Here is a 20,513-nt window from a genome sequence, read left to right on the forward strand (position 1 = left end):
CCTCTCGCCTTCCCTGGCTCAGGATGAGTGTGGGGCGCAGAGGAACAGAAGCTCCTACCTGCCCCCTGCACCATACAAATGGAAGACCACCTCTCCAAACATTGACAGACTTTATTGTGGGGGTTTCCCGCCTGGGATCCCACCCTCTTAAATAAAAAAGTGCATAGAAAAGAAGGGATTTAGAAACTTTTGTACAATATCTACATCCTGGGCCCCCAGGGAAAGAAGGGGGCGATTGCTGGGTGGGCTGGAGGGGTGGAGGCAGGGCCCTTGCCACCTGCATGCCCACATCCACCCTGAACATGAGGGTGGGGTGAGATGCTCTGGGAGGGACGAGGGGCAAGATGGCAGCAGGGGGCGTGGCAGGCAGCCACAGCTTCAGTTAAGGAACCGACGGCAGCGCTTGGCGCCACAGTTGCAGGGCAGCTTGTTGCTGGCATCCTCAATGGGGAACTTGTAGTCATAGGTGAGCTCCTCGCCACGCAGGATGCGGCGCAGGGCGAAGATGACGATGTGCTTCTGGCCCTCCACGTGGATGACTCGAGAGAAGCAATTGGGCTCACACGAGTGGTTGATGAAGCGGGCGGCATTGCCATGCATGGTGGCATCCACCACGTCAAAGTCATCCATGCGGAACATGTAGCACCCAATGCCCTACAGGGATAGGGTGGGGCAGTCAGGGGCTCTGTTCCCATGGACCACACCTTTTCACCCATCTCATTCCCATGGCCTGACAGAGCCTACCTTCCCATCATAGAACTTCTCCCGCTTGTCAGTCAGCACAGAGCGAATGACAATACCAGAGTACTCAATGACCATCTCACCGGCATCGATGTTGCGTTTACAGAACAGGCCCCGCCCGTGGATGGCAGATCTGCAGGGTTGCATGGGCAAGGGGGAGGTCAGGGGGCAGGGGGCCAGAACCAAGGTAGTCCCACACTAGGGCACCTGTCCATCCACCCAAGGGGCATCCTCCCCCCAACCCCACTGACCTGTAGACACCCACAGCCTCTTTGGATGTCTTCTTGAGGTGGCGAAAGCGCATGGCCATGGGCAGCTCCAGACTGGTGGCGCGTCTGGTGGGGGACGGCAGTGTCACACAGGTTGGTACCCAGGAATGACCTCTCTTGCCTCAATCACCTTCTTTTGGACCTTTCCAGACCATCCCCAGTACCCTGGGCTGCCCTCCATACCTGGTTGACCTGAGCTGCACCTCATCCTCTTCCTCGTCACAGGTGGCTCCCTCAGGGAGCACCCGGTGCTGGGAGGCCAGGAAGTTGAACATGTCAAAGGTGCACTTCCTGCAGGTGGAAGGGAGAAAAGGAAGGAGGTTCACAGCCATTCTTTCAAGAAGATGCTACCCATCTATTCTTTGGCCTGGGCCTGCCGCTGGTAGGGTAGGAGCAATACTGCTACTACTGAAGACACAGCAAAAGGGGAACAGATGAGGTTCATTCTTCTGATGTGAACTCTAGGAATAACTTCTGGAGTGGCCTAGTATCTTCTCCTCAGACCTCAGTTTCTAATCTGTACAGACTTAATTCCCACCCTTGAGAACTCCTATAGGGCTACCCCGACTCAGGCACCACACCCCAGACCTCTCACCGGAGATAGACCTCAGCGCGGGCTGCCCCATGGGGATTCAGGGGTGGCTCCTCCTGGCCCTCTCCCTGCTGGTGGTAGCGGAATTTATAGTGCTGGCAGCGCTGAGCTCCGGGCAGTTGCTCTGCCAGGAAGATGACAGCATCGTGGTGGATGCCCAGGAGCCTTGCCCCACTCATTCCTGGGGAGAGTCAAAAGTGAGGACACGTAACTCATGTCGGAGGCCCATCCTGCCAACAGGGAGTCATCCCGGCCCCCAGCATCCCCGTGAAACCCCTCAGTTACCACTAAAGGAGAGATGTCTGAGCCGGGCATGCCCTCGGGCCTCTTGCACCTTCTCAATCAGAATTCTCCATGCCCCTGGGGAGAGGGCAGGGCCAGAGGTGTCAGGACGGTGTTCTACGGGACACCTTCCCTCCCTGTCAATGCTACTCCCAAACTCACCCTCCAAGCTCTCGGCCTCCACGCTGAACCCATCCTCACTGCTGATCTCGAAACGCAGGTGTGGGCCAGCCCGTTTAGGGGCCTGGTTCTCTTTGTCCTCTGGGGATGGAGGCTCTTCCTCAGAGCTTGAAGCCTCACCTGGTCCCAAGGAGCAGATGAGAGTTGGTGAGGGTCACCCCTCCTGGACTCAAAATCCCCTGGTTCCCCTCTGCCCTTCCTTCCTCCCCACATATAAGCACAGTTGCTGGGTCTGAGGGCCTTCCTCCTGCAATATGTGCCCAGTGAACCCTATAGAATGGACATTATTTTTTCTAAAGGGCCTACAGTCCCTTTACTGCAGGACATGCTTATGGCTCACTCAAACTCAGTCTACCATAAAAGCCGATCTACTCCTCGTTTTTCTGCATCTCACCCAAAATTTAAAATACTGGAAAACAACTATATTTTGCATATGTATTTTTCTTATGTGCACCACATTTCTGTAAAGATTACCAATATATTATTATAAAGGCCCATACTCACAGAATCAAGTATATGTACACTATGAGGGATTTCTCAGGGGCTAAAAATTTTAAAGCTAGACAGATAGGACTAGCTGACACAGGTGAGGTGGATTTGAGAGTAAAGGGGGGGGTCAAGGACAATTATTGAGGTGTGGAGCCTGAACAACTGGAAGGATAAAATGGTCACTGACTGAGATGGTAAAGGTGAGGGAGAAACGAGTTTGGGGTGAAGGTCGAGAACTCAGTTTGGAACATGTTGAGCCTGAGATTCCTCTTAGAAAACCTCCCCTTTCAACTTGCTTGTGGAGATGGTGAACAGGCAGCAGGACGTAAGAGCCTGGCTAGTGATTTGGGGGCTATCAGAATTAGAGATGGGGTTTAGAGCCAGGAAGCTAGATAAGAGCACTCGGGAGTGAGTAGAGATTAGAGAAGTCAAGGCCAGGGCCCTGGGACACACCAAAGCTGACAGGCTGGGGCAGTGAGGAGGAACAGCCAGAGGTGAAGAAAGGGCTGGGGTGCTGGAGGCCAGGAAGGGAAGTGCTTCAAGGAGGGAGGGATCAGCACACCAAATGCTGCTACTGGCTCAAGCAGGATGTGGACTGAGGCCTGACCACTGTACCTGGGTTGAGTGGGGTGGGGGGCATACATTTGAGTGGAGCATACTTTAGGAGGGGCAGGAGTCACATGGCCATACTTTCTCCCCACAGAACTGCTCTGGGCCAACCTGCCTATATGCCCTTCCAGCCCTAAGCAAGACTCTAAACCTATCTCTTGCTGTGTGTCCCACATCATCCCTGGGCCTCACAATGCCCTAGGGTCCATCTCTGACTTCTGCCACCTTTCCCCATCCTCACTTCCATTCTGTTCCCTAAGCACAACCACAGAGGCCTCGCCTGGGCACACTCTCACTTTCTTCTTTCTCATGGTGCTCATCCTAAGCTAGAATGTGCTTGTTAATTACGCATCTGTTTCCTCTAGCAAAATGTGCTCTGGTCCCTATGGGCAGAGACCAGTCATGGTCACTGCCATATCCTCATGCCATCTCCAACCCCTGTAAGTAGCTTTTCAGTTAAACAGTCTCAGTCTACTTCATTCCACTTCCATATTCAGCAGCTTAGCTCTACATAATGAGAAAATCCACACATCTGGACAGGACTTGGGGCCACAAGGAATTCCGAGCCTCAGGCTGCTCAATTATCAGCTTACTTGGCTGTAGCCTACTCCCTCTCCCACTGCCCTCCATGACCAACAGAGCACTGCCCTTCCAGCTTCACTGAGTCCATCAGCCAGAACTGCTCCACGTGCCCCCATCCTGCATACTGATGTCTCGTATCTCTGCAAGTACAGGCATAACTCGGAGATACTGAGGGTTCAATTCCAGACCACGGCAACAGAGTGAATATTGCAATAAAGCGAGTCACACAAATCTTTTAGTTTCCCAATGCATATACAAGTTACGTTCATACTATACTGTAGTCTGGTAAGTGTGCAACAGCATTATATCTAAAAAAACAATGTACATACCTTAATTAAAAAATACTTTATTGCTAAAAAAATGCTAAACATCATGTGAGCCTTCAGGAAGTTGTAATCTTTTTGCGAGAGTAACAGCAAAGATCACTGATCACAGATCACCGTAACAAATAATGAAACAGTTTGAAGTATTAAGAAAATTACCAAAAGTGTGATACAGAGACACAAAGTGACCAAATACTGTTGGAAACATGACGCTGCTAGACTTGCTCCATGCAGGGTTTCCAAAAACCTTCAATTTGTAAAAAATGTGACAAAGGAAAGGGCAATAAAACGAGGTATGCCTGTACACCTTCCTCATGTCCTTCCCTCCATCTCAGGGGTCTCTTACGCAAACTATGTCTCCTCCCACCTCCTTTTCCATCCACGAGTCCCCTTCACCCCCATTCTTGCTTTTGCTGTCACAGCCCTCACTCACACCAAACCCCTCTGAGCTGCTCCCCCCAACCCCCAACCCCCACCCCAGGCTCTTAACTGAGTTTTTTGGCAAGCTTTTTGGTTGCTGTTCTGGCTTCCTTGTCGAACACTGTCTTCGGTTCTGGACTCTGATACAACATCCTCCCTACCCTGTGCCTCCTGCCCAGACAGTACACCAATCCTAGACCTCACTTGCCTGGTGTTCTCTGTGGCAGTTGGGACTGCTGACCGCTCCCTTCCCTGAGCCTCTGGGACACCACCCTCCTCTGATCTCCTTCCCACTGTTCTTGTCTGGGTCCTAGGTGGGCTCCATCCTCTGTGGATGATCCCCAAAACTTCATCTCTGGCTTTACTAGGTACCTAACCTCTGACCCTGGTGCACTAGCACCTGAAGCCCTTCCTTGGGCTCTTGGGCACACTGAACAGGCATGTGTCTGTTTCTGACACAGGCCATAAGCTCCCAAGGGTGTCTCTGTAACTCTAACACCCAGCCTCAGGCTCATACCCAGTTAGGTGTGCAATGTGCAACACCCAGTGCGTTTTTTCTTTTTTTTTTTTTTAAGTGGACCAATTCTGTATTTCTGAGTTACTCAGCTGAGCCAAGCACGGGGAAGGATGCAGTGTGAGAGGGAAAGGCTGGCCCCTACCTGAGTAGTGGTGCCACTGGGACTCAAGCAGCAGGTCAGGGGGACCATCGGGGGCCCGGGGAGGACCACCTTCTGGAAGTGGCAGCAGAGGGGACCGGTCCTGGAGGGGCCTGTGAGGAGAGACCTGTCAGAAGGAGGAAGCGACAGAGGTTCCAGAGCCTCCAGGGAAAGGAGGCTGGCGACTCACCTCGGGCTTTCCCCCCAAGTGGGCTCCCCAGGATCATCCAGGTCGAGAACTCCTCGCACAGTGGGCGTTTTCATCCTCACTCGGCTAAACCTGGTGCGGAGCGGACTGTGAGAAGGCTGAGCTGCCTTCTCCTGCCCACCTTTCTCCCACTCTGCAGCCTGGGCACGCTCACTCACCCGCTGCCACAAAGCCCTGGACCCTGTGGGGGGTCCTCCGAGGACTCTCCATCTTCCTCCAGCCGAGGAGTTTTGCTTGGGGGAGGTGCTGGTGGGGAACGGCCAGAGAAGGTGGACACCCTTTTGACGCGGATGGCCTGGCGGGGCGGGCTGGGGGGCCCACTGCTCAACACCAGCGTCAGTGGAGGGGGGGGGTGGGGGAGGGGCAGGGCGGACCACCCCTACTACTGGCAATACACCCAGCAGGGGTCCTGGGGGCAGAGTCCAGGAAGCAGGGGCCGTGGGGGGGATGGGAGGGGGCAGAGGTGGTTGCTTCACTGGGGGTGAGACAGGTTCACCCTCCCCTGCCATCTTTACAAACACTTGCCCCAGCTTGTTGACCAGGATGATCTTGGATGTGGCAGGTTTGGGGGGCTCGGGGGCAGGGCCCAGGCTCAATACCCGGACCCCTGGGGCCCCAGGGAGCCAGGCAAACGTCCGGGTGGGGTCAGCTGGGCTAGGGGGCAGGCCCTGAGGGGGCTGGCTGCCATTGGCCAAGGGAGGTGCTGGGGGGAGTGGCTCCTCTCTAGGCCCAGCGCCCCCCTCCCCAGGGCCCCCTAGGTTCTTCAACACAAAATCCACGATTTCTGACGGCAAGTCCTCGGGAGGTCGAGCCCTGTCCCCTGCAGCCCCGATGACCCCAGCCCGGCCTGCTCCTGGCCCTGAAGGTGGAGTCCCCTGGCCCCGAGGCTGCTGGACTGCCTCGGCCTCGCTGTCGGTGCCATCATCCACTCCGTCCAGCTGTTCAATGCGGGGGGCTCCAGGGAGGGCTCCAGGGGCCAGGGCAGGGCCAGACACCACAGTCACAGGGAAGTGGACGTAGCGGGGGGTGGGGCTGGCCTCCTCCTCCGAGCTGTCCCCTGGGCCCCCGTGGCTGCTCCCCACTGCCCCTGCAGCCACAATCTCTTCCTGGAAGGGCTCAGTCCCCAGCAGGCTGGCCGCAAAGTCCAGGTCAGCAGCACTCAGTCCTGACACCACCTCCATGTCCTCAAAGTCTGGGCCCAGGTCTTCAGGGGGTGGTGGAGGAGATGGGGCCCGGCCAGGGGGAGCCAGCTCCCCTGAGGTAGGTGTGAGGGCTCTAACGACTGAGGTAGGAGGGGGCACCCTGAGCTGAGGAGAGGTTCTGAGAGGGGGAGAGGCCCGCCGTGATGGTGGCAGCCTGGAAGCCAGGGGGCTGGGACGACGGGAGCGTCTGGGGGGAGCTGGGAAGTCCGGGTCTCCCACCGTAGGGATGTGGTGGGTCAGAGAAGATGGACTTCCTGTAGGGGGAAGGGTCAGGGTCAGCCAGGAGCTCCGCCTCACCCTGCCCCACCCCTCTCCCAGACACTCCCAGGTACTCACCAGGGGAGGGCAGGGGTCCAAAGGAGACACCCCCCAAGGGCCTCCGGGATGGTGAGTAGTTGGGCACTTTGATTCGAGCCCCCGAGAAGGAGCGGGGGGCTGGAGGAGGGGCGCTGCTTGGATCCGGCCGAAGTGGGGGGTCCTGGTTCTCAACAGGTGAGTGGTGCTCAGGAGCTCTAGGGATAAGGGCACCTGTATCTGGTGGGGGGTCCACATGATCTGGGGGCTCTAAAGAGGCAAGAGAATGGCATCATGGGTGGCAGGGGCTCTTTGTGAAAGCCTCCCCTCACATACCCTTCATTCTTTTGAACCAACCGCACCTTCTCTGCCTGGTCCCTGAGCTGGGGACAAGGTGCATGGGTTCCCAGTCATCACCCAGGTCCCAAATCCCTCTGTGGCTTCTGCAAAACCTCCATACACACCTGGGTCAGAGTTCCTTTGTGACCCCTCCTCACCCATCCTTTGCCATCTCCCCACTTCCTGGCTGCCTACTGCTCTCTGATTCAGGCCCCACACAGGGCACTGCCCTCTCTCCAGCACAGCCAGTCCTACCTGCTCTGCACATCCCTACCACATCAAATGCACCCACCCCGTCCTGGCGCTTGTAGCTCCCCATTACCTGGCTCCACCCAATCTGTGCAAGCTGATCTCTGCTGCCTTCTCCCAACACTTCCTTGTTTCCAGCCAGGATGGCTGTACCCTCCTCCCCTCTCTACCCTGTGTCATGCTCCAACCCAGAACAAACACCTTACCCACAAGCGCAACCCAAATCTCCTCCTCCTCCCATTCGGCCCACAAGGACCTCTCCTTCTACCTATCTCCAAGCCCATTCTTTGCTTCATGCCGTCCAGCAGTCAGCTGCATCTCTCAGTGCTAGCACAGATGGGAAGGTGCCAGTTTGGGAAATCAGCAGATTTAGGTCTGAATCCTGGCTCTACCACTAGGTCACTGTGGAGAGCTACTGCCCTCTTTGAGCTGTACAGAGGAGCTTATACCTTTCTCAAAGGGCTGCGGGGAGCATTACATGAGCACACAGCCCCAAGTCAGGTGGCCATAAATGCTCCCTACATTTGTGCACAAGCAGGTAGCATGGCGCTCTCCCTTCAGAGTCCTGGGAGAAGCTGAGCACAGCCCCCGCACACTATGTGCAGCCATTAAGTCATCTCAAGCTACTGCCATTACAACAGGTGGCACAATGGCAAGCACCCTGGGGTTTCCTTAGGGCACAAGGAGAATAAGGGTTGGTGGGTAACTGTTTGGGGAGGGCAGCACTCAGGGAAGAACATGAAGGAGTTCCACGGCTGTACCTGAGGAAGGGGCGGGGCTGTGCACAATGGTCTGGTTCTCCTCTGCTGCCTCCAGGTGAACCGGCTCTTCCCTCGGCCCCCATGGCCGATACTCCAGAATTCGACACCGATACCAGCAGCGCCGCCGAGCATCTACTGTGCTCCAGTATAGACGGGAGCACCTGAGGGGTGGGCGTGTGGGACAAGAGGGTCAGGACAACTTAGGAAACAAGATCCAGTCCTGGAGACCCCCAGCCCCACCAATGTCCCTTGGGCTGCTCACTGGTAGCCAATGGGGAAGAGCCGTCCCTCGCAGTCTGAGAGGTCAGACAGAGTGCCCAAGGAGTCGATTCGGATGGAGCCTATGGTGCAGAGGAGAGGTCAGGAGGGTGGGCCCAGGCAGGGTCAGGAAGACCAGGGTGGACAGCAAGCTGCTTACCAATGAGCACATTGATGGCATCAGGTTCAAGCCCCGTCAAGAACTTTCGCTTGAAGTTGATACCCTCAAAGTCCACATAGACTCGGCGGAGAACATCAAAACCATCAGGGGTCACGATCTCCTGGGAGGGGGGGGTGGCAAATGGGGTTGCTGGATTGGTGGGGGGTGAGGGGGTTGCGAGGGAAGGCTCCGGAGGCAGAGACTGCTCAGTCAGGAGCTTGACTAAAGGACTGGGGGTGGGGGGTAAGGGAACAAGGAAGAGACACTGAGAGGCAGCTGGGGTCAGGCCTGAGGGGCTACAGAACTCCCTAAGTGGAAGAGGAAGAGAGTGCAGTGGGGAGCTGTCTCCCCCAGGGTGCAGGCCCACCTTGCCATCCAGCAGGTCTGTGTGTTTCTGGCAGAAAACTTTCTTGTCATCCTGGAAGATGCAGTAGCTGGCCCGGGCACACATGAAGTGGAAGTTGCTGAGGCAGGAGGAAAGGCAGCAGCCCACCGTGGCTCCAGGCTTCAGGCAGAGCTCACAGCGCTGTGGGGGGAAGGGGCTGCTAAAGGAGGAAGCCAGTGACGCGAGCCAGGGTCTGACACTCAGCATTGTTGTCCTCGAGACTCTGCTTGGGCCCCTGCCTAGCCCAGCACCTCACCAAGCAAAGGCACTCACCAAACATTACCTCTCCCCTAGCTGCATCCAGGGCCAGGTACACATCAAAACCATTTCAGACTGTTTGAAACAGAATTGCAGTAGAAAGAAAAATAACAAGAGCTAAGGCTCAGAGTGGCATTTACCTTACCATCTTCCTCGTGCTGTTCTAGCATGGAACCTGTATTATTTCACATAATCTTCACATCTGCCCTCTGTGGTACATCTATCATCCTTCTTTCTGAGGATGAGCTGGAGAAGTTCTACAGTACCTGGCTCAGGTTCGAAACTGGTAAGGGGGATTCTAACTCAGGCTACACCTCACCTCATAGGAATATAGTAAGAGCTAAATGCCACACTGTATGGAAAGCATCCAGCACACGTTTAATCAACAAGATTCAACAGACTAACTTTCAGTCTCCCAGGCTTCAGGCCCATATTATGGCCAGAGAGCACAAATAGGAAAAGGGCTGCTGTCACTGCAGCACCACAGTGCTGGGACAACCAAGAAAGGTACCTAGGACCAGCAGTGGAAAGACAAGCTGTGGCAGAGACTAAACAAGAGCTGTCTCCGAGTGGAGGAGGGCCCCGAGGACTGCCCACCTCTCCAGGCCCGTGCCCTCACCATCTGCCTCCCTCGAGCCACAGCAGCGTGCACGTTCTTGAGGGAGCCGTCGTTTTCTTCGAACACTTCGGCTGACCAGATGGCACAGTTGACGTGTGTCCACTCATTCTGCCCGATGTACAGAAGCCGCCCCGCCTCCTGGGGACAGAGGAGGGTGGCAGGAGGGGAGGCCCCAGAGACCAGACCCCACAGTCTGGGCTTCATGCAGTAGCCCTCACCTTAGAGTCTGCATCTCCATATTTGAGGCACAGCGCACACTGACGGGGGTCCTCCAGGTGTGAGAAAGCAGCTGAATCCTTGCCCTGGAAAGCTGGATAGGGTATGGGAAGGAAGGTCCAAGAATAAGGACCTGGAGCCTGGCCCACGAACCAGGGGATCTGGTTTCCAGCCCCAATTTCCCAGTACCTGTTGAGGGATCCCCTGGAGGCTGCCCTGATTCTGGGGTCTCTGGTTCCTGCTGCCTCCACTGAGCGTAGACATGGTCCAGGGAAGGGGGCAACACGGCATTGGGGAGGACTCCGCTGTGGACAAGCAGGGTCAGCCTCTGACACGTCTCTTAACGGGGAGTGGGGGCTGCACTGGGGCCCACCCACAGAATCAGCCTGAACATGCCATGACACCCTCTGTCCTCCCTCTACGTGGAATTTCTCTGTCTCCCAAACAAGCCAGGCCCTCTCATGCCATCTTTGGCCCACGAAACACTGTTCCTCATGCCCGGAATACTTTTCCTCCACTTCTCAGCTTGGATGTCATCTCTCCAGGAAGCCTCAGGCCCTAGGCTCCTAGGCAGGTACCTCCTCTGGGCTCCCACAGCCCCTGGGTCTCCCCATCAGCGCCCTGACTGTCTGGGTCTTCAGTGCCTGCCCAACCTCCCAAACATGGCTCGCCCACTGCTGTCCCCAACGACGCCTTGCATAAAGTAGAACCGAAGTAAGAGTTAACTACACAATCTGAGTCTCTGCTCGTCTAAAACCACTGGGGACTCTCATGCTGGTTCCACCACCCTCCAGACCCTAACCCTGCTCCTCCTCTATTCTCAGCCCAGCTTCACCCTGGATTCCTAGGTGCCCTTGCCTTTGCCCTCACTCCCTGGTTCCCCTCCTGCTACCCAGCCTTGCTCACTTGGGCAGCCTGGTACTCCGTCGCCAGTACTTGGGGTCGTGGGCGTCGAACCAGCCGAACGCAGACTCTAGCAGCTGGGGAGCAGGTTAACAGGATGAGAAGAATTGGCTTCCCCAGGAGAGCTGGCAGGGGCAGGGTCTGAAGGACCCACTCTCTCCTCCCCACTACCACACTAGCTACCCTCCAGGCATCCCCCAAAGAGCTCACCTTCAGTAGGAGCCCCTTTGTCTGGCTTCCAGCCCGGCGCTCCAGCGTCTCTCCTTCTTCTGAGTGCCTCATCACGATGCCCACCACATCCTCCATGAAGCTGTGCTGTAAGGGGGTTTGTCAGGACTCGAGCCTCGACCCCAACCCTCTCCTCCTGGCGCACACACCTGTTCCTCTCAGTGTCCCACTCACCACGGACTTGTAGTGGCCTTCCTCAAAGCGCTGGCTCACAGCATGCAGATCACAGGGCCCTGGGTGCAGCTGCTTTCCATCCTGCCCACACTGCAAAGAGGGGAAGTCAGCAGGGCTCGTGCTGGGCCTAGGCCCACCCCGTCCTGCCACCTGGGCCCCCAGACCTGGGTGCACAGCAGCAGGGGGCCTGCCACCTTGGAGCTCAGCAGGCCCTGGAGCACCTGGCGCAGGCCCCCCTGCAGGGCCCCACTCAGGGCCTCTCGCCAGCGGGGGTGCGTGGCCCCAGCACATGGCCCACAGGTGTACAGCACCGAGTCTGGTAACCCCGAAAGGATCTCATAGTCTTCATCTAGAACAGCCAGGGCAGGAAAGGAAAAAATAGTTTAGGGAGATGTGAGGGCTCTCAGCAGCCCCCAGATCACCAAGAACATTCAGCCCTGTCCCCTGAGGGCCTGTGGTGGAGGGTAGAACAGGGATCCCCAAAGGACTGAGGCCACCCCCCAGGTAATCCACCCACTCACCTGAGAGCCCCTCACACTTCGCGTGCACCCAGTGGTCACACTGGGCGCACTGCATCATCTTGCTCTCGTAGTCGTTGTCTTCATAGCAGCGTGTGCAGATAGGGCAGTAGTTTCCTGTAGCGAGAGGGAAAAAGAGACAAGTCAGAGGAGCTGGTGCCACTAGCTGCCCCTCAGATTCCCTGTCCAGAGGCCAGCCATCCCTTGACTGCTGCATGAGCTGCCTCTACCATGCCTCACTTGGGTCCCTACCATTCCCCAAAAGCTGGCTGAGGATAAGGCTGCTTTTCTAACTCTGCAGTCTCAAGGCCTCACAAAGGAAAGAGCTTTGCTAAACATGCTGCCTGAGTAAATGAGGAAGCCCAGGTCTTCAAAGATCTCAGTGGAGACTTGAGGTTCCAGGAGGTATCTCAGGGACCACCACAAGGGTGGGTTCCAAGCCCTCCACTCCTACTGCCCTCAGTGGGAGAGTACTCTGCGTGGAAGGAAAGGCTCCATAGTCAGAAGAGAGTAGAAAGTCACTAGAGAAGAGTATCTGTTCCAACTGCTTGTCTAGGAACCTGGCCCACTCCCCGGTGGCCCCCGGGGCCCCGGTCCCCTGCCAGGTCCCCACCTTTCTCATAGAGCTGGGTGCACCTGGGGCAGAGGCTGTAATCTCCCGACCACTCGACGTCCCAGTTCTTGCCTGGAGTCGCCCCACAGCTCTTACAGCGCACGCAGGCTGAGCAGATCTGGGAGGGCAGGGCAACATTAGGGGGAAAGCCAGACACCGGGCTGGAGCAGTGCGAAGGGGGGATGGGCAAAGAGGAGGCAGGAGACAGATGAGGAAGGATGGGTAAGAGGAGAAAAGGTGTGCAGCAGACGTGAAGAGGAGGAGGAAGGAAGAAGGAAAGAAGCAGGGCAGGAGAGAAATGAAGTGGGGAGATTGGTAGAGTGAGACGGAAGAGGTTAGGCTAGAGCAGGAGGGGGCTGTGAGCTGGGGGCCATGAAATGCATGAGCCTGTAAAACCATTACATACAAATTCTGCCCATAAATCTTGTCTACGTGAAATTCTTGAAGAGAATGTGTGATGTTTATCAAACTCTCAGAAGGACCTCCACCCTTCCCCTCCTCCTGAGAAGCCCTGGCCTAGAGCAAGTCTGGGGGTGGTGTGCGGCATTAATTGGAACTCCAAAGTAAGGGGTGGGGGGCCTCATCTCTCACCCAGTGGCGCCGTTTGCGTGTGGCCCGGGTTGGGTAGCTGGGCCCCAGGCAGGCTGGGTGGTAAGCATGGCGGCAGCGCTCGCACTCCAGGAGGTGCTGTTGGATGGTGGAGAAAGACAGCAATGGCAGAACCTACCGGCACAGGGACACCCCTTCTCTTTCATGCCTCCATTGCCATGGCCCTCGGGCCCAAACCTTGGATCCCCGGCCTTTGCGCCCACAAACATGGCAGAACTTGCAGCGGCGGCAGCACCAAGTGTCATGATGTTGGGGCAGGGGCCGCTCGGCCTCCTCCAGGCAGAATGGGTGGAAAGGGTCACAGCAGACTTGGCAGAACACCAGCTGGGGTGGGGAGACGGAACGACGAGCCGAGTGTGAGGCCAGGAGGCCAGGGAATGTGACCCTGTGGAGAGGGCCCAAGAAACCAGACTTGGGGGGCTGTGAAAAAAGGCAGGGGTCCAACCTCATGCAGGCCTTTGCTGGCACACAGCAAGCACACCATCGGTGGTCCCCCTGGCACGGAGGTGAGTACACTCAGGCCGCCCATCAGCCACACGTTCTCCAGATCACAATCCTCCTGAGGGAAGAGAAGACAAGGGGTCAGAGGGCAGCCAAGAACACAAGCGAGATCCAACCTTAAAGCCCTGGTTTCTCACTCACAATCAACAAGTTTCTTCCCACCGTAGTCCCCACCACCCTCCCCTGCTCCATGCCATACCTTAAAATCCACACGAACCCGGTGCACGCCATCAGGGGACTTCTGTTTTCCAGTCCAGCCATTGGGAAAAGAGACAAAAGGGCCAGGGGCCAAAGCATCCTAGGGAGGATGGTGGTGCTCAGAGTGCTGCCAGCCCCACCCTTTACCAACTTTTCTCCTCACCGCCCTCTCCTCCAGCCTACCCAACCCTGCCTTTTGCCCAGATCCTACTTGGCCTTCCAGAAGGATAGGCCTGCTTCACCCCCTCAGGACCTGTCCTCTGGTGTGGACACACCACGGCACTCAGGTGAGCCTGTTACCCTGACTTGCCAGAAAGCTCCTTGGGATGGAGCCATGCCTTCCACAGGACTCGGGGTTCTTGGTGTGGGGCTATGCTGACCTTGTCCAGGCGCCTTCGGGCCTTGAGCTGCAACACAGGCTGCAAGGTGGGTTTGCGGGGCCGACTCTGCTCTTCTGGTTCTGGTACTGGCAGCTCTAGGCAGGACACATGAGCGATGAGGTTTCCCCCTCTTCTCTGCCCCATTCCCCCTCCTCTACAACCCCCAATTGTTACCTGGATCCCCAGGGCCTTCTTTAACTAGACAAGGTCCACTAGGATGACTTGGGCCTTGTTCAGCAGGCTACTGAAAACCCCCTGCACCCATCCTCCCTGTCCACTAAAACCACCCCCCTTCTCTACACTGAGACCAGCAAAGCCCTGGGTCTGAGAGTCCTGACCCTTCCACACAAAAGACACAGGACTGATCGACAGAGGAAGCAACAAACAATTCGCACCATTCTCTCGGGGGGTCCGACGCCGAGGAGCAGGGGGACCCCCGGGCTCTGAGTCATCCGAGTCCTCGAAGATATCATAGGAGGGTCGCTGTTTGACGCAGCGCCGGGCTGACTTGCGCTGCAGTAGGAGGGAGTCCTGCTCCTCGGGCCCCGGGGGGGCCACCACCTCCTCCCGGGGCCCCCCAGCTCCCGCCCCCCGGCGTGGGCCTGGAGGACCAGGGGAGGCCTCAGGAGATTCATCGGAATCCCAGGGCAACAGCGTCTTCACTATCGTCCGGCCTGTGGGAACAGGGGACTTAGTAGGATCTGAGCTCAGCCAGGGACAGGGGACACTGGGATGGAGAAAAGCCAGAAAAAAGTGGGGCAGAAGCGAACAAGCACACAATGGAAAAGAAAAGAAAGATGGTGGACTGCAAAGCTATGGGGAAGAGAGCAAAGACATGGTTTCCTCCGTACCACGAATCTCAGTAAGACTGTATAAAGAAATGTTCCTCAAACCTCGTTACCTTTTTTGGCCAGCCGTTCCATCTTCCGAGCCTCTATCTTGTCACACTTCCGGTATCTGGGGAGGGGAGCAGCACGTCACCAGGGTAGGGGACTGGTGGTCTGGGGGAAGAGAGGAAGCTCTCCACAAGGATGCCAATCCCACTGCTCTGCTGGGGCAGGAGGCCTGGGTAACTGACAACCATGGGTGGGAATGGAGGCTGCACCCCAGCTACTCACACACAGCACTGCTTCTTGGTGTTGGGGCCCCCAAACTTGGGCTTGTCCAGGCAGTTGACACAGGACCCACAGTCCTGCACACGCAGGCAGCCACGACACTGTCCACACCGTGCCATCCGCATCTTCTTGCCATGATGGGAGGGCAGTGAGCGCCGGGGTGCATGTGCCAGGGTCCCTCCAGAACCCGCAGGCTCTGAGTCTCCCCCAGGCCCTGCTGGCTCCACCTTTCCCCGCCGGGACCGAGATGGGACGCTCTCAGTCTCAGATGCTGACGATGTATCTAGTGCAGCGGAGAGGCCGGGATGGAGCCACAAAGCCACCAGGAGTTCTACCTCATTTCCCTAACCTCCCCTAGATCCCATTCAACTGGCCTTCTGGTCCCCACTTTCCTACAGTGCTCCCATCCCAGGTGCTCCCAAATCCACTCTAAGACCTAGCACTCCAACCCACTTGCCACCTGGCCCCAAGCACCCGACTCAGCTGCCGTTCTCCCAGGTTCTTGATGCCTTCACTTGCCCCCAAACTTGACACAGCTGTCAAATTTCCCAACACGCCCACCCCTACCCTCCGTGGCGAGGTCCTGCCGATCCCGGAGAGGGAGAGCACTGAGGCGGGGGACATCTTCGGGTACCATGGCCCGGGCCTGACCCAGGGCCACAGCAGCATGACGGCAGACATGTTTGATGCGGGGGCCTTGCACAGGGGACTCGGGGCCCTGGGGGGAGGAGAAAGCAGGAACACATGTGGAGCGCTGCCCCTTGTGGCCCCGCAACCAGCCTTCTTCAGAGGGCCTTCTTCCCACTCCATACCGACGGTCTCTCTCTCTTAGTTTCCATCGATTCATCTTCAGACCTGACAGAACCTCTGTCTGGGATGTGCTTGACAGCCCCCACGACCTCCTCCATCTGCCCTCCAGGGCTTGACTGGTGGGGGAATAAACAGGGTCAGAGGCTAGAGAGCAAGAAAAAAATGGGGCCAGGAGACTAGCACTAGGGAGGGATGGGGCCAGGGAAGGAACACAGGAAGCTGGGGGACAGGGGAAAGACTGGCTCTGAAGGTTCCCTGCAATGCTGGAGGGTGTCTAGGGAGGGAACGAGGTTCAGGGGTTGCAGAGAATTGAGGCTGGGTGCAGGGGCCTGGCCCGAGTACCACGCTCACCGGCATCAAAGATGCCACCTTCTGCTGCTGCTGCTGGTCGATCTTGATTAGCTGCACCTTGGCTCTCTTGAGGAGACTGAACATTTTCTCCTCCACACCAGACAGTGGTAAGGAACCCAGGCCTGCAGTCCGGGCCTTTTCCAGTGGTGGCGGCTGCTGCGGTGGCGGCGGCTGCAGCTGTAACTGCGGCTGTAGTTGTGACTGCTGTGGTGGTAGTGCTGGAGGCAACAACTGTGTGTGCAAGGCCTGTACGGGCTGCTGCAGCTGAGCCTGAGGCTGCTGCCCACTGCTTGGAGCTGGAGCCCCAGGAGGCGGTACCTCGGCTTTAACAGGAGTGGCGACCACAGGGGCAAATCGAGGCAAGCTGAGGTGGTTCGTGCGGCCCACTGCCCGTGGCTCAGGCTCAGCTGGAGAGTCATCGGCAGGAGGCGGCTCTGGCTCAGGGGCTTCAGGGGCCCCAAGAGGAGGAGTAGTAAGCACCGATTCGTAGATCTTCAGGTGGGCTTCGCTTGGGGTAAACTGAGGGGCCCGAAGGAGCAGGGGCCTCCGGGACGGAGTGACAGGTGCAGGAAGCGGGGGTGGGGCTGGTGGAGGAGCAGGGGGAGGAGGGGGCAGTTCCCGGGTCAGTGAGGTCCAGCGAAATGTGGGTTCCCTTAGGATGGACCGTCTCTTCTCAGGGAGTGGGGCTGGGGTAGGTGGAGGAGTTGGAGCACGCGGTGGAGACGGGGCTGGTGCTGGTTCCTGGGGGGCGAGTGGGGAGGTGGCAACAGGAGGCCGTAGAGTAGGTGAGACCTCCACCTTTGAGGGTTTGGGCGGGTCTTCATCCATAAACCGCCGGGGCGTCTTGATGACACGGGAAGAGCGGGCACTCACCACAGGCATAATAAACTGCCGGATGTTCTTCAGAAAGGTGGTACTTTTGGGGGCCACAGTGGGGCTGTCTTCCAGAGGGCCTCCTGTGGTGGTGCTGGGGACTGGAGTGGGAGGAGAGGTGCTCTCTGGCCCTGCCCGAGCAGCTTCCCGCTCTGCCCGCTGGCTGGGAGTCAGGGGAGGCCGGCCCCTCTTCCTGGAGCATGTAGCTGGGACCACGGGAGGAGGGGATTCTTCCTGCTCCTCTGGGGCAGGAGGCGGTGGAGGGGATGGTGGGGGTGGAGGAGACACTGGGGGTGGTGGAGGGCAAAGCGGTGATGGAGGAGATGTTGAGCGGGGTGGGAGGGAAGGAGGAGGTGGAGGGGCTGGAGGAGTCATGGGTGGTGACGGCAGCTTTGCCTCTTCCTTTTCCTCAGCTAGCGCCATCTCCTCCTCGGCTACAGCTCGCTCTTCCTTCTCTTCCTCCTCCTCCTCGTCCTTCTCTTCTTTCTCCCCCTCTCCGTCCTCCTCCACCTTCTGCTCCTTCCTCCAGCAGGGGCCCTCTCCCTGTCCAGATCCAACTCTTCCTTGAGGGGCATCCTGCCAGCTTTCCTCATGTTGATCTTGACCCTGACCTGATTCAAGTCCCAAGGACAATTGTCCCATCTTCACTTTTTTGGCCTTTGAAACAAACTTGATCACGAGGGGGAGCCCGCCTCGGCCTCGGCCCCTGCCTCCACGGCCTCCTCGCCCAGACTGTCCTCCACGTTTGGGGGTCCCAGGTCCTGGGCCGGGCCCCTCCTTGCACTTCCAGCTGCCAGTTCGGTGTTTTACTGGAACAATAGGAGGTGGGGGCTCAGGTTTGGGGATTGTCACAGCTGCTTCTGCCACCACTACTGCTTGTTGCTTCTTCCTGCAGGGGCCTGCTGACCGTCCTGGGGGCCGCCCCCGAGACCGACGGGGGGTGGAGGACTCACATGCCCGGCTCCGGGGGGCTGGGGGTGCCTGGGCCCGCCGGAGAAGTTCAGTCAGTGCCTGCACCATCCGTTCTGTGCCCTCCTCACCCCGTTTCCGGGCAGGAGTCTTTGGGGGGGCAGGAGCCACATCTGCTAGGCGAGGAGGCGGAAGGGGGGTCGTCTTATGCTTGCGGCCCCGACCTCGGGGGGCTCGACCTAAAAGGAGAATAGGTGTGGGGAGATGGGTCAAGGTAGCCCTGCAGACTCAGGAAGACTCCAGGAGGGCAGGGACTAAGTCTTGTCTGTTTCCCCGACAGCCCAGCCTAGCTTGAGCTTTGAACACAGAACACACTTGGTAACTGATGAAGACTCTAGTTGAGCAGGGAAGAGCTGACACAAAAAGCAAGAATAACATTCCTGTAAAGCTATAGAGGTAGAGTTTCCCCGTCACTCACCTCGCTGGGATCGGAGCGCAGAGCGCAGGGAACTGGGGGCCACATCTTCATCTGAATGAAAACCCTGAAACTCCTGATTTAGGGGACCAGGGGTGGAGGGGAGAAACAGCAGTCAGTGCCAAAGGCCTCGTTTCATGTGAGACTCAGGTTCCGAGGAATATCCCCAGCTTCCCCCTTAACATATCCCTATTTACAAAAGAACTAAAAAGACTGGAAAGTGAGGGGAAAACAAAAGACAGTCCCCTCCTAGGGATGGAGGCAGAGAGTATTTTGAACCTGCACCCCATTCCAGACCACACCAACACAGCCATCAGTGGTTCACTGGTCCAAAGGGAACAGAAGAGGGTCTCCTCAGATCAGGCAGTAGGCACTACCCTCAGATTCCCTCATCCTCCAACTGAGAAAAAAGTGGAACCTCTGCTTATACCCTCTCGGGGTGTAGTTTCTTCCTCAATGAAAGTAAGAATTGGGGCACCCAAGCAGGGTGTGTGTTTGTGTGTGTGTGTATGTGTGTGTGTGTGTGTGTGTGTATATCAAGCGGTTTATCATATTATAATCTGCCCTGAGTCCTCAGGTGGCTACAAACTGCCCTAAGTAATAAAACGCACACCTTCCTGCCTTTTCTGAGAGACTGGTGATAAATCCTGAATTGAACTCAGACCTGCTAGAGTGCCCAGTCTCATCCTGCGTTCCATTTCTCTTCAACCTGTGCCCCCAAGAGAAAGACCTCCACCATTTTACCCTCTCTCCACTTTAAGTCAGAAAAAGAATTGGGGCGCTGGTGAAATCAGGGATGTGCCGGAGGTTATGCAGCCGGGTGGGGCAGCCTGCAGGTAAGAGCCCTAGCCTGGGTCCACTCGAGCCATGCTGCTGCTGTCAACCACCGGTTGGGCTTGCAGTCCCCACAGCTTCCTAGCCCAAACCTCTCCTGCCCTGGATTTGCCAACTACCAAGAAGGATCAGCCCAAGACACTTCAGCAGGACCTGCCTCAGGCCCAAGTGCCCAGCTGCAGCCCGGGCTTCTCTATCCACTTTCAGAGGCCTCTTCCTCCGACAGCTCCGTGCAGCCTACCTCCTCCCATGCCTATTTCCAGGGCCCTTTCCCTCCTCAGGAGGCCTGAGGACCACGCTTCACCACGCCACCCCTCGGGGCCACCCGGACCCCTGGAAGCCCCCCGCCCGGCGCTGGGGACGCCTCCGACTGCCTCACCTCATCGTCGGACTCCCCGTCACTGCTCTCCTCCTCCAGCAGGCAGTCCCGGCTCAGGCCCCAGCCCCAGCCCCGGCCCCGGCCCCGGCCCCGACCCCGCTGAATGCGCGGGCCGGCCCACAGGCGGCGGAGCCGGCGCAGGCCCCGGCGGAGCCCCAGCAAACGGAGCAGGGCCGTGTCCTCCCCGGGCTCGGCTCCGCCCGGCCCCGCCGCGCCGCCGCCGCGCCGCAGAGCTACCCGCACTCTTTCGGCCCCGCTGCCCCGTCCGCCACGGCCCCCGCCCCCGCCAGAGCCCCGCGGGCGGCCCGGGAAGCGGCCCCGCGCGGAGCCAGGCCCGGGGCAACTGCCGCCGCCCGCCGCCGCCGCCATCTTGGCACCGTGAGAGGGGCCGGGGAGGCGGGGGGAGGGGCGGCCCGTAAGCAGGGCCGAGGGGGGAGGGGAGCAGAGGAGGGGCGGGGCGGCGGCGGCTCACGACAACAACCAGCGCCGCCGCGGGGTCGGATGGAGCCGGGGGCTGGGCCGGCCGCGCGCGGAGCACCACGGGAGCGGGA

At 58.1% G+C, this 20,513-nt stretch overlaps 1 protein-coding gene across 1 annotated transcript; it reads right to left on the minus strand.

Moving 5' to 3' along the window:
* Positions 1–93: 93 nt before the first annotated feature.
* On the minus strand, positions 94–20,346 carry KMT2B (lysine methyltransferase 2B). The gene is given in 38 exon segments (XM_059046199.2): positions 94–654; positions 745–874; positions 993–1,076; positions 1,194–1,301; positions 1,606–1,783; positions 1,888–1,962; positions 2,047–2,184; positions 5,147–5,256; positions 5,334–5,423; positions 5,510–5,703; positions 5,705–6,807; positions 6,890–7,117; positions 8,197–8,357; positions 8,459–8,537; positions 8,615–8,735; positions 8,982–9,140; positions 9,877–10,014; positions 10,095–10,186; positions 10,282–10,397; positions 10,999–11,072; positions 11,206–11,310; positions 11,398–11,487; positions 11,562–11,746; positions 11,919–12,032; positions 12,529–12,646; positions 13,120–13,215; positions 13,315–13,461; positions 13,583–13,696; positions 13,838–13,936; positions 14,217–14,311; positions 14,612–14,890; positions 15,118–15,173; positions 15,335–15,614; positions 15,899–16,049; positions 16,144–16,257; positions 16,493–18,513; positions 18,753–18,825; positions 19,963–20,346. Coding segments are annotated over 38 exon segments (8,160 nt in total). The 5' UTR covers positions 20,332–20,346; the 3' UTR covers positions 94–378.
* Between the last annotated feature and the right edge of the window lie 167 nt (positions 20,347–20,513).

This window comes from Kogia breviceps, chromosome 18 (assembly GCF_026419965.1).
Source record: "Kogia breviceps isolate mKogBre1 chromosome 18, mKogBre1 haplotype 1, whole genome shotgun sequence".
NCBI classification, from domain to species: Eukaryota; Metazoa; Chordata; class Mammalia; order Artiodactyla; family Physeteridae; genus Kogia; species Kogia breviceps.